Source organism: Loxodonta africana, chromosome 16 (genome assembly GCF_030014295.1).
Source record: "Loxodonta africana isolate mLoxAfr1 chromosome 16, mLoxAfr1.hap2, whole genome shotgun sequence".
In the NCBI taxonomy this organism is placed as follows: domain Eukaryota; kingdom Metazoa; phylum Chordata; class Mammalia; order Proboscidea; family Elephantidae; genus Loxodonta; species Loxodonta africana.
This window is the reverse complement of record NC_087357.1, coordinates 34,618,089-34,631,435: the sequence shown is the minus strand read 5'-3', so window position 1 is coordinate 34,631,435 and position 13,347 is coordinate 34,618,089. Positions and strand designations below refer to the sequence as shown.

The 13,347-nt window shown below is 42.7% G+C and overlaps 1 protein-coding gene across 1 annotated transcript in view; it reads right to left on the bottom strand.

Annotated features, from left to right (window-relative positions):
• Positions 1–7,084, bottom strand: part of GOT1 (glutamic-oxaloacetic transaminase 1) — a 40,203-nt gene extending 33,119 nt beyond the window's left edge. The window contains exon 1 of the mRNA XM_003409186.4: positions 6,836–7,084. Coding sequence (XP_003409234.2) covers positions 6,836–6,953 — 118 coding nt within the window. The 5' untranslated portion in view covers positions 6,954–7,084. The remainder of the gene's footprint in view (positions 1–6,835) is intronic.
• Between the last annotated feature and the right edge of the window lie 6,263 nt (positions 7,085–13,347).

Genomic DNA, 13,347 nt, shown 5'->3' with positions numbered 1-13,347 from the left:
GCTAGATAACGCTCCTTTCTATGCATAATTTACTAACCATTTATACTGCTTTCAATTATCTGCTGTTATAAATACTGCATATGCATCTTTGCGCATTTTTTTTTTTTTTTTAGGGAAAACCTCAGTGTAAAATCACTGGGTCAAAGGATATACAACCAATAAAAGACTTCGTAAGATCATTTTCAATTTTACGTCTGTTCTCTATTCTATCAGCTAACCTTACCCCTCAGGAATGTGTCATCTGTAAATTTGATAAATGTATCAAGTCAGTAAGAAAAACGTGGACAGAACTTCAAACTGACACAACCACTAGCCAACAAGCAGTCTCTGGGTAGGTGAATCTAATTCACGATATTGTCACACCACTTTTTTTCACCCTCCAAACTGATTCTATAGCAACGAGTTGAAAAAGCCAGCTTTATCAGGTGCAATTTGGTCTGATTTCTTTGAAGACATACCAAAATAACTACTTCCAAGTTAAGAGTTGTCCCTGAAGCAGACCACCCTATCTTCAAAATATTCTTGGAACTCTTCTTTTGAAATTGTTTTCAGAGGTGGTATCTTATTATTTTAAATACCCTCAATGGTACCAAATTTTTATCCTTAGAAAGTAAATTTAATTTTTGAAAATGGTTAGAAGTTACTTACATCATCTCCAGCGAAGAGGGTGGGCAATATTAACAGAGACTAATCATAAAGAGATGGTCTCTTGTGTGGCTCCTACCAGCTTCTGAAGGCCATTCCAAAAGAGGGCTTCCAAAAGTCTTTAAGCATTTGCAGTATGTTTGTACTACATCGAGAAGACACTACCTAGATGTATGAAAGTTTGAGTATTCACGGAAAATCCAATTCTATTATGCTTCAGGTCTGTGTTTGGGTAAGTGCTAAATGCTATCTATACATTTATGATAATACATTATTCATAATAGCATTACTTATAATGAATGTACTCTAAATAAATAAAATATGAAAGAGAAAGAAAAAAACTGTAGTACCACTGTTCTTATCAGTACTATATGCTTTGTTAACTCTAAAAAAATCCTGCAATATTATTGCAGGGTGGGGTGAAGTGCATTGTGTCTGTTTTGTGACAAGAGACAAATAGGCCACTGTATACTTCCCTTTCTTCTTCATTACCCAGTTGCTCCCAGATTCAGCTCTAGATTTATTCCCAATGCCTTGCCTAACTACCATAATGAAGCAGAACTGCAGATCACTCTGGGGGATTGGAGCAGTGAGGTCAAGCATTATCAACAATTGCTTTTACTCTCCCAGAGAAGTTTTATTCCTATTTTGGGCCCCATGAATTCTTCATTCATTCACTCACTCATTCATTTAACAGCATACCATGAGCCAAGCACTGGCTAGAAGTACAGACACAGAGATGGAGTCAATAGGCACCAAGTCCCTAATTCTTTGAGGAGTCTGATTTTACAGAGGATGAAGTGTGGAAAGATGAGTGAGTTTAAAATGTAGACAAAAGAAGAAGGGCATTCCAGACAGGGGGAACACCTCATGCAAGGTCTGAGGGGCTTGGACAGCATGAGGTTCTTGAACATCTACACATAGCATGGCTCAGATACAAGATCCATGGGACACTGCAGGGGGTGGCTCATAGGGTCTTGGAGGCCCTTCTAAGAACTTCGGTTCCAAGAAAGAACCACTGAAAGCATTTAAACAAGGGTGACATGGACAACTGTACATTTTGACAGAGTCATTTGAATGATACCATGGCAAATCAAGTACAGAAGAAGACAGAAGCAGATAGTTAAGTCAGGAGCCTATTGCAATAACCCAAAAGCGAAATGATGAGGGCTTGAATTAACGTAGTGGCAGTGGGAATTAAGAAAAAGGAATAGATTCAAAATAGGTTCATGTGGTAGAAAAGACAGAACGGAATGACCAAATAAATAGACATGAGATCAAGGAAATAGTTGCCTACAACTCTAAAGTCTCTCTAGTCAGGATAACAAGTATACAATGGTGGTGCTATCAATCCAGATATAGAACACACAAGGAAGAAAAATAAAAGATCAAGGGGAAGGTGGAAATGATGAGACGTGCTTTAAACATACTTAATTTGAGGTGATTTTAGAATATGCCCAGCAAACTCTAGCAAGTATGGGCCTGGCACTCAGGGAAGAGGTCCAGGATGGAGAGAAAGACTTCATAACTATAGATATTAATGGCAGCTGAAGCTATAATAATAACAACTAGGATTTACTTTATTTAATATACACAAAGCACTGTGCTAAATACATCTTTTTATTCTCATTTAATTCTCATAACAACCTCGTGATGTAGATATTATGATCCCTACTTTAGGGATCTGGAAACTGAGGCCAAAAAACTTAAATCTGCCCATGCACAGTAAGAGTTAGGATATCATAACTATTGAAGTACATGGAATTCATATACTTTTTTTTCAATCGAGCAAGAGATGTCTGGGAAAACCTGAAGCAAGCAAGCCCCAGGGGACTGCCTCAGAGCCTCTTTTATCAGCATGCTCACCAGCTCTATTCACCACTGCCCTTCTTCCAGGCTATAAGCCTTTTAAGGGAGTCATACAGGTTACTAGTGGGCCAGCCTAGCGGTCTTGCTTTGCAGAAGAAAAGGAGGGAAGAATATAGAGAAGTAAACTATCAAACCTGTCATACCCCCCTCCTCCTCCTAAGATCTTTACTCCCCTCACCCATCTCCACCCAAGAGTCCATGCAGGTATGCCTCTAAGGCCCGTCTCCAAATAGGACACTGAAGAGAAGGCCACAGGGTACTCAGGAACATCTGACACAGCACATCTTTTCGACAATTCCATTTGAAGATGCTGGAAAACCACATTAAAAACAACAAATATTAAATATGGTTTATCTGGAACAAAGAAAGCTATGCTTATATGAAAAAAGGACTAGAGTCTGAAGAAAACTCTTGCTCCAGGTTGCAACAGGCTAGACCCATGTCTCCCCCTGCCTTGAAAGCCACTTGTCTAAACTTTAAGAAGCACTAGAACAGTCAATTCAGATAGCATCCTGCTCAACAGTGTAAAGTGTGATACCCTACTCTGTTTAACTATAATGAAACTATTGAGATAATCACAGCAAGAAAATCTTTGGAGAAACTATCTGTAAGTAGGAACTGGCTAACAAGTGTATCTGTTCGTTTTCATTCTGTTGCCGATGAGTCAATTCCAACTCTTAGTGACCCTACAGGACAGAGTAAAACTGCCTCATAGGGTTTCCAAGGAGCGGCTGGTGGATTCAAACTGCTTACCTTTTGGTCAGCAGCCAAACGTGTTCAGCATCACTTGAACATGAGCTGGATCACCTCCATTAGGTTTTATCTTAGGAGTCCCTTGATGGTGCCAATAGGCATTTGACTGCTAGCCAAAAGGCTGGTGGTTCGAACCCACCCAGAGGCACCTCAGAAGACAGACCCAGTGATCTGCTTCTGAAAGGCCACAGCCTTGAAAACCCTGTAGAACACTTCTACTCTGTATACATGGGGTCACCACGAGTTACAATCAACTTGATGGCAACTAACTACAATGACCAGCTTTATCTTAACTTGGGGGAAAAAAAAGAGTATCTTTCTCAAAGTTAAGAATTAATTACACTTCCATAACAATAAAAAAAAAAAATAAGGCATGTATAAATAGAGGCTAGGACATACTAAAGCTGGAAACAGACTTTTTATTCTACTCTGCTTTAATTAGAACCTTATCCAAGCACCTGCCAACCCAGAAGGACCGGGTGACAGTGATCATCAAAAAGAACCTTTACATAACATTTCATTTACATATCACATTTCACACGTAATTTTTCATTTAGTCCTCAGTCAACTGATGAGACCAACAACATTATTATCCCACATTACGGTCATTTAATAGGCTGATTAAGAGGTAGAGACAGCCATGTACTTCTTATTAAACCTTGAATGTCTAGCAGAATCTTGGAATGGACTTTTACTGAAGTCAAATGCCAGAGGAGAATTGTAGAGAAATCATTCAGTCCTGGCTCCTCATTTAGTAGACCAAGTTCCCAGATGTTGAATACCCTTCCAAGGTCACATCACCAGACAGCAGGGCTGGGCCTATACCCAGGTCTCTTGGCTCTTTCCTCTACAGAGCACTGGCTATCCTGGACCAACTGAAGACACCCAACACAGAGGAGGAGGCAGGGGCCCGAGGGGCCCAAGAGACCTGACCTAGAATCCCAGCTCCACCACCTATTTGTCATTAGATGGTGGAGCTGGAGCAAACTGTTTCATCTTTCTGAGCTTCAGCTTCTTTATCTCTTTGTTGTTGCTGGGTACATCCAGTCAATTCTGACTCATAGCAACCCCATGTGACAGAATAGAACTGACCCACAGATTTTTCTAGGCTGTAATCTTTATGGGAACAGATCGCCAGGTCTTTCTCCTGTGGAGCCACTGGGAGGGTTTGAACCACCAACCTTTCAGTTAGCAGCCTTACTGTCACACCACCAGGGCTCCATCCTTATCTCTCCAACAGGAGTAATAACAACTCTTCAGAGTTGTTGTGAAGGCTAAATGAGATTACATGTATAAATCATCTGCTCACAATAAGGACTTGGGAAACATTCCTGGAAAACATCACAAAGCCACCATCAAGGTTGAGTGGCCGTCTGAGCTGCAGAATACGCTTCTGAGCCAATCACCTCTAGCATGGACTAGCAGGACACTTCTTCTCTACATGAGCAGTTTATTTCTGAACCAATGTCAGAAATCATTTCATCTTACAGTTCTCAAGCTGATAATTTTTATTCGACATCGTTTGTGAGACCCATCCAAAGAAATGCCAAAACAATAATAATAACATCTAATGTTTATACAAACTCTTTCCTATAAACGTGCCAGGTGCTGTTCTACGCACTTTGAACACGTTTAATCCTCACGAAACCCCTGTAAGATGGTGCAAAGGTAACTAAGCCAATAAAACTTGAGGTTTTAAAAAAGATGTATTTAGATTGACACCACTATTAGTTCTTCAGTATATACCTGGCCCTAAAGAAATACTCAGAGGTTTTGGGTTTGATTTAAATAAAGAGCTTGAATGGTGCCCACTCCAATTCAATTCAAGGCAATCTTCAGTATTTCTTCCACCCTGCTGACTGCTAAAAACATCATTTTCTACATTAGGCAAAACAATATACTATAGTTTTTTTTTTTAATGTTTTATTATGGAAAATTTCAAACATATAAATGTTGAGAGAATAATATTAATGGACACAGCACCAATGTACCCATCATCCAGCTTCAGTAAACCATCAGTTTTAATGCTATTTCTAACCTCCATCCCCATACTCCTTGATGAAGACTTTTTAACTTAACATACGCCATGTACAGATGAGGAGCCTGGTGGCACACTGGTTAAAAGGTATGGCAAGCTAGGCTGCTAACCAAAAGGTCAACAGTTCAAATCTACCAGCCACTCCTTGGAAACTCCATGGGGCAGTTCTTCTCTGTCCTGTAGGGTCCCTAAGAGTCAAAATCAACTCGGCAGCAGTGAGTTTGGTTTCGGTTTTGGTGTTATATACAGTCTCTGAGTGGCACACATGGTTAACACATTCTGCTGTTAACCAAAAGGGTGGAGGTTTGAGTCCACCCAGTGGTGCCTCAGAAGAAAGACCTATCATTCTTCCTAGTGATCTACCTCTGAAAAATCGGCTACCAAAAACCCTGTGGAGCACAGTTCTACTCTGACACACATGGGGCCGCCCTGAGTTGGCATCAGCTCAACAGCAACTGTTTTATACAGATACAGTCACTATGGGAAACCTGATTCTAAACTTAATATCACCCTCTGCTACAAAATAGTTCAATTTTCTGTTTCCAAAATCCCTAGTCCTCTCACTCTATGTCTGTTCTCTCCCATAGGTCATCATGCTATTCATTTTCTTCTCTCTGGCTGGTCTCTGTATGCGGCAAAGCCCAAATCAACAAAGTGTCTATGGGGTTTCAAACATCCAAATGGTGGTGGTAGAAATAACAAATTCACCAGAGAAGGTCAGAGTTAAAAAGGAATCTCAGGAAATCAATTCAAACCTTTCTCTTGGCAAATGGGGAAAATGAGGCTCTGAGCTGTCCAGGGTCCAAGACACACCACAGATAATTGAAAACAAGAATGTGTGAAAGTGAGCTTCTACTGCCCATATCTTTCTGCTCCTTTTTGATCCAGGCCTTTCCACCCTGTCTACTCATTTCCTATAATATCTGTCCACCCACAGGGAGCATTAATGGATCTCAGAAGAACTTTAGACTTCTACCACAGCTCTTAAAATCTGTTGATTTTAAACTCCTTGAGGGCAAAAATCAGGCCTCAGTCTTCCTCCCCCACAGTGCTTAGTAGGGTACCTGAATGATACCGAGTAGTCACTCAAATATTTATTGACCCAGTTCAGAGCTCCCTAAGGTTAAATGTTCTCCTTTATCCATTCCTCAGCAACCTGGACCCCAAGCCCATTAGGCTTCTTACTTCCTCCCTCCAGTTCCTATCCCTGGCCACCCTCATCCTTTAGGAGGCAAAAGGATGTAGTATAAAGAACACAGAATGGAGAACACAGGATGAATCAGAAAATCTGCGTTTGTGTCCTGGCTGCTATACCTGCGCTGTGTGATCTTGGGCACGTCGCCCAGGGCCTCCCTATACCCATCTGTAAAATGGGCAGGTAGATCCTCTGACCGATTCTTGCCTTCTCTCCGGAGCTCCCCTCCCAAGCAGCGCCAAGCTGGGCCTCAGCCTCCCCTACAGTGCCCATCTCCCGGACTGGGCCCCGTTCCACTCCCCACACTGCTCACATCCTGAACACTGCATCCTTACCTCCCACCCCCAGGTTGACCTTGCGAGGGTCTGGATCCTCCCGGAAGTCGGCGACGAGCTTAAACACAAGGACAGGCTGGGCCTGCGGAACCTCGGAAAAGATGGACGGAGGCGCCATAGCGAGAGGACCAGAATCTGCCGAGAGCTTTCACCCCGCACCGGGAGCTGCTCTGTCTGGTACAGCAGCGGCTCGTGGAGGAGACTCTCACCTTCACCGAGCCTGCGGGGCGGGCCCGCCACCTCCAATGGTCGCGCTGCGTCCGGAACTTGGCAACGCGGCTAACCAATAGCGAGCTTCTGACACAGGGGCCAGGCGGGAGGGGATGATTGTAACCAATGCAAGAAGAGAATCTTATCGGAGGCTGGTGACGATGCGACCAATTCCATCTTAGCCGGCTGCAGTGGAGGCGGAGGCTAGAGTTGATTGGCAGACGTGGGCACCTATCGCTGAGACTATTATTCCCCGTGTCTCTAGAGCTTAGAGTAGTGGTTGGAGGAGCCCAGCGTCGGCTGTTCTCCGAGGCTGCTTATCCGACCTTCGAGGGTCAGGAGACGAGGGGAAGGTGGCCGGCGGGGAGCCCGGAGAACAGGCCTCCCGTGGCCGCGGAGCGGGTGTCCTCGCTGCCAGGGCGGGCAGGGCTCACATTCCTGACCCGGCCTGGCCCGGCCCGGCTGGCAGCCAAGTCCCCGGCGTCTGCGCCCAGAACGAAGTCCAGGTCCCAGCAGGGTGTTTCCCCACGGGGGAATGGGGCGGGTTGCCCGCCTTGGTCTAAGACAGGGGAGATCCTCCTGCACGTGAGGAAATGGCCCTGAATTTTCTGCGGCTCTTATAGTTTGAGATCTTTGCTCCCCTTTTCTTTCAGGGAAAGGACCTGGTCCTCAAGGCCCTTCAGGACTTGGGCGCGGCTTGCTCCCGCTCACACACCCAACCAGGTCTTGCTGTTGTCAGCTGGCGGGTATCCAGACTGCCTCTTTTAGTCAAGCTGTTCCTTTCCCCTAGTATTCCTTCCTTCCCAACCACCCTCTCCACCTGTTGACCTTCAAAACCAGAGCAAATGTCTTGCCCAACTACCCTATAACACCTTCCCTTAACCCTCATTCTGGTCAGAATTCATCTCCATTTCTTGTACGTCTGTACCTTTTTGACTACAATTCTAGAATATGCTATTGTGGTTAAGAATCTAACTTCAGGATAAGGGGAGGTGAGTTTATGTTAATGGTGGAGGAATAATTTGGAAAAAGGAGGGTGAGAATGGTTGCACAACTCAAAGAATGAAATCAGTGTCACTGAATTGTGCATGTAGAAATCATTGAATTGGTGTATGTTTTGCCATGTATATTTTCAGCAACAAAAAATATTAAAAAAAAAAAAACAAACACCTGACTGGAGCCAGACTTCCAAGGTTTAAAATTTTGGTTCTGCCACCTACTAGCTTGGGTGAGTTTAGGCAAGTTAGGTAACCTCTCTGTTCCTGATCTGTAAAGTGGAGATAATAATATTTACCTCAGGGTTATTGTGGGGATTATATGAGTTAATACACATAAAGTGTTTAGTAGCATATATTAAAAATAAATTTTTTTTTATATTAAGTGCTCCCTAAATGTCAGCAATTGTTTTCATTGCACATCTGCCACACCCCTTGTAAATGCTAATTTTCTTTTGTCTAGAGATCATGACCATGGATGAATCTCCTTCAGTTACTTGCACTTAGTAAGTACTCAGTAAAAACGGTGGAAGGAATCAGTTCTCTTAGTGTGTCAGAAGAAAACAATACCTCACCCTCTGTTCTTAGGATAATATGACAAATTTCAAAGAACTGAATTTTCCATTCAATGTATCGCTCAAGCCAAAGGAACTTTGTACAATACCTTGTCACCTTTGTACCAGCTGCTTCTTTTCAGAAACTTTGCCTCTGATTTTAAGGCACATTTGCCCACAGTGTTTCATTAACACTTCCTCTAAAAATTACAAGTTCAACACTGAAGGTCAAATGACAATGAACTTTCAGTGCTTCCAAAGGCAGAGGCAAAGGGCAACTGCTGAGGTGGGTGTTGTATTGCCCAGTCATCCCAGAGCTTGGTTTAAAATTATGATCTTCACAGTGTTGGCTAACCCATGTCATGGTCACACCTTACGTCATTCCCTGGGGGAAAAACAACCCTAGATTACCTAAACACTATCGTCTTGGCTAAGACCAAATAAATATTTACTGACCACCTAAGCAGCTCTGTAACTAGGCCAATCAATGCTGATGGGGGCAAAGAAAGTTCCATTTCCAGTTTTTCTTCATGTCCTCCGTGAAGATCTGAATTTTAGAAAAGGACAAACATTTACTGGGTAGGGAGTGGTGGAGAGGAAAGCCTACATATTATGTGGACTCAATGTCTCAAACTTTTTTCCTCAAAAATATGAGGTTTTCGGGCATTACTTCAGGGTCAGAACCCTTCAGTCTTGAGCCCTAGAGGCTGTCCTTCTAAGTAAGATGATAATCTTAAACAAAATATTTTGCAGACCATTGCTAATTTTAACACTTTGACTTAGAATTGACTCAACACTGCCTCCCTGCGGAATGGCTAATTCCGTCTTGAGAGGCAAACACTGCCCAAACAAGTAGGCAGCCAGGTAAAGTGAGTGTCCAGGGAAGGGGCAGTAAGAGTCAGAAGAAAGAGTGGCTGGTATTCGCCCAGCTTCCTGACTTCATTTTATGACTGTTCAAGCTTCCTGCCATTTCCTTTCTCTCTCTCTTTCTTTTTTTTTTTTTTTTCCTTTGAAAGAACTGGGAAACCACATAGCACCAGATCCGTCTGGAATGAATTCCTTTAGAATATGCTGTCTTGGAAATCTGAAGCCTTCAGGGCTGGACAGCACTGCCCCATAGTGAAGAGGCAGGGTGGGCAAGGGCAGCAGTGGGCATTGCACGAACCACTGAGCAAATGCACACCTGCTTGTATTACTCAGTTTTGCCCCCTGAATACCCAGAAGCTCTAAATTTAGGAACGAGTCAGGCAAGGGAGGAGTTTCTCACACTTTGTACTCAAGCATAGTTTGGAATGGTTCTGTGGGGACCTATACTGTCACTATTATTACTATTTAGAAGCTGAGTTGTGTGTTGAACTAATGTTTCGCCAAAAACCAAAGCTACAAAAGGAGATCTGTTCAAGAGTCACAATGTGGCTGATAGTGGGCAATAAACTCTGCAGAGAACACCTAAGATGGTGCTCTTCTCTTGCTGGAAGTGAGTTTACTCTTGCTGAGGAAAATGATTGTTTATGCATCCTTAGTCCCCTTGAAGTAACTGTTCCTGGGTGTGCCTTGATGGGGCTATCTGCCCTTGCTTCTGTGCCTCACTTCTCTCTCTCACTTTCTTAAGTATGATCTTTCTTGGACTGGACCAAGGGAAGGTATCCTATTTCATAAAAGAGTATATCTGCTGAGGCCTGGAGTAGACTGGTTCTAAAATTAGGCCCTGAGTTGGGCATCCCCATATACAAAACTTTTTTGGGGGGGTAGGGGGGTAACAGATATCAACAGGACTGAGAATTACTGATGGTTTTATCTATTTGTTGAATATAATTTCCAGGGCATTGTTTAAAAATTTTTATGCTATATAGTGTTTGCATATTACTTGAGAAGGAGCGTAGCTTAATTGTTGTAAGTATGGCCTCTGGATGCTTCAGTTTCCTCATCTAAACCATGGGGATAATAATAGTTCTAACTCATAAGTTGGACTCCCTGAGTAATGCAAATAGTTAACGCGGTGTTACCTCATGGGTTGCTGTGAAGATTAAATTGTTTATTACATATAAGACACTTTGAAGTACTCAGTAAGTGTTATCTGTGACTATCATCATCATTACAGATGTTTACGAACACTTGCCTTTGGAATTTGTTTAGTTTGTTCATTGAACGATGGGAGGCGTAGTAGAACAATACATAGACTTTAAACTGGGAATCAGATTCCAGTTTTGCCTCTTACTAATTTTGAAACTGTTTCCTTTATGCATCTGAATTTTAGTATTGTTATCTGTAAATTGGAAAAAGGACTTTGCTTGTTGTGGATTACACACACACACATTTAACACAGTTGTAGAAATTATTCTTGTCATAGAGATTATATTTTAGTTCCTGGGCACCTGTGGGGTACTGGTTAGGCTAACTGTCTTTGAGTCCTTCTACTCTGGCCTCTTGTGAGCATTTTGACCTAGGATAACTGATGAATGCTGTATAAGCAATCACCCAGCATTTTCTCTGAGCAGCCAATGTGTATTGCAGTTAAATGGTTAGGGCACTGATGTGGCTGGGTGGTACCAGAGCTGTGATTTCATGTGTCCTCACCTTGTTTTCTTTTGATCATGAATCTGTGTTATCTAGTACTCCAAAGTCTTTTTAAAATGGACAGGCAATCAGAGAACACAATTTTTTTTATTGTGCTTTAAGTGAAAGTTTACCGATCAAGTCAGTCTCTCATACAAAAACGTATACACACCTTGCTATGCACTCCTAGCTGCTGTGCCCCTAATGAGACAGCACACTCCTCTACCCTGTACTCCCCATGTCCATTCAGCTAGCTTCTGGCCCCCTCTGCCTGCTTATCATGCCTCCAGACAGGAGCTGCCCACATAGTCTCATGTGTCTACTTGAGCCAAGAAGCTCGCTCCTCACCAGTATCATTTTTCGTCTTTAGTACAGTCCAATCCCTGTCTGAAGAGTTGGCTTTGGGAATGGTTCCAGTTTTGGGCTACCAAAGAGTCCGGGGACGATGACCTCCGGGGTCCCTCTAGTCTCAGTCAGACCATTAAGTCTGGTCTTTTTATGAGAAATTGAGGTCTGCATCCCACTGCTCTCCTGCTCCATCAGGGGTTCTCTGTTGTGTTCCCTGCCAGGGTAGTCTTCGGTGGTAGCCAGGTACTATCTAGTTCTTCCAGCCTCAGGCCATTGTAGTCTCTGGTTTATGTGGCCCTTTCTGTCTCCTGGGCTGATCTTTACCTGATGTCTTTGGTGTTCTTCATGCTCCTTTGCTCCAGGTGGTTTGAGACCAATTGATGCATCTTAGATGGTCGCTTGCTAGCATTTAAGACCCCAGATTCTACTCACCAAAGTGGGATGCAGAACACTTTCTTAATACATTTTGTTATGCCAGTTGACCTAGGTGTCCCCTGCAACCATGGTCCCCAACCCCCATCCCCGCTACTCTGGCCTTCAGAGCATTTGGTTGTATTCAGGAAACTTGTTTGCTTTTGGTTTAATCCGGTTCTGCTGACCTCTCCTGTATTGAGAGAACACAATTTTTAAAAGATCTTGAGCCCTCCAAGAAGTCTTTCTAGAAATGTGTAGGATCTCAAAGCAACTTAAAGGAGTAAGACAACATATTTAATTAAAATGGAAATCTGTTCATAATAGCCCTTTGTATTTCTACGCTACCTTTTTCTGAAAGAGTTTTAGAGACAGTATTCTCTCAGCATACCCGGGCGGCTGTGGTCTCCAAAGGAAGATAAAGAAGAAAATGAATTGCCCCAGCAAAAAGCAGATGTAGACACTCCAGATGACAGATCAGGAAGGCTACAGGCCTTAAAGTCAGAAGAAAATCTCCTCTCCTTGCCCCGTGTCTCCCTCTTACCTTTAGAGTTTAGCTCTTTTTTTTCCCCCAAGTTGTGGTGTCCTTTTTTTGTTGGGTCATGGCCTAAAATCCTACCTTTGGTACAAGACGAACATAGATGAAGAGATAACAAAGGAAACAAAGTCAGCGTGTTTGCCGAGAACATACTTTCTTCTAAACAACTCCTAAATGAATAGTTCAAAACAATGTGATAAATGACATTAAGTCCCCAGAAAGCTAGCAAGGGTACAGAAGTGTATTTCTAACATTTCAACATTAAACAGTAGGGGGCAGCACTGCTCTTCTTTTGAGAAATATTACCCTCGGGGAAAAGCAAAGTAAAGAAAAGCTTCTGACTACTGAGTGTATTTGGAGGTGGAAGAGGGAGGGCATAGTAAACTTCTGTTTACATTTATCTAATACTTAAAAATATTTTTTTTTCTAGAGTTTTTTTCTTGTTGTTTAGGCGATTATGTGGAAAGAACGTCAGAACCTGTATTGCCTTGAATTGGTAGACGAGGTAATTGGTGAAAAACAGAGAGAAGGTTTTAGGTCCTCTGCTCAGGGTATGTGTTCTGACAAAGATAAACAGAAGCTTGACCCTAGGTAATCAGGGTTATTGTATGAACAGGCCTAATGCTTCTGCACTTTCTGTGTGGAAATCAACCTACTGAACTAGCAGGATGTGGCTTTAAAAAAAAAAAGTATGTAGCTCATGGTGTTAGCCCTGATAACTGCTTTCAGATTCTAATTCGATGACTTTATTTTGCTGTCTGTGTTAGTTTTCCTCTCCGCCATACCTGGGTCAGATCAAATTTATCTCAAATTTGCCACATGTGTTATGACTTTAAAAAATGATGTGAGACATTGTGGGTAAGGCATGCCTTCTGTGGGACTACCAGTTGACTGAATGGG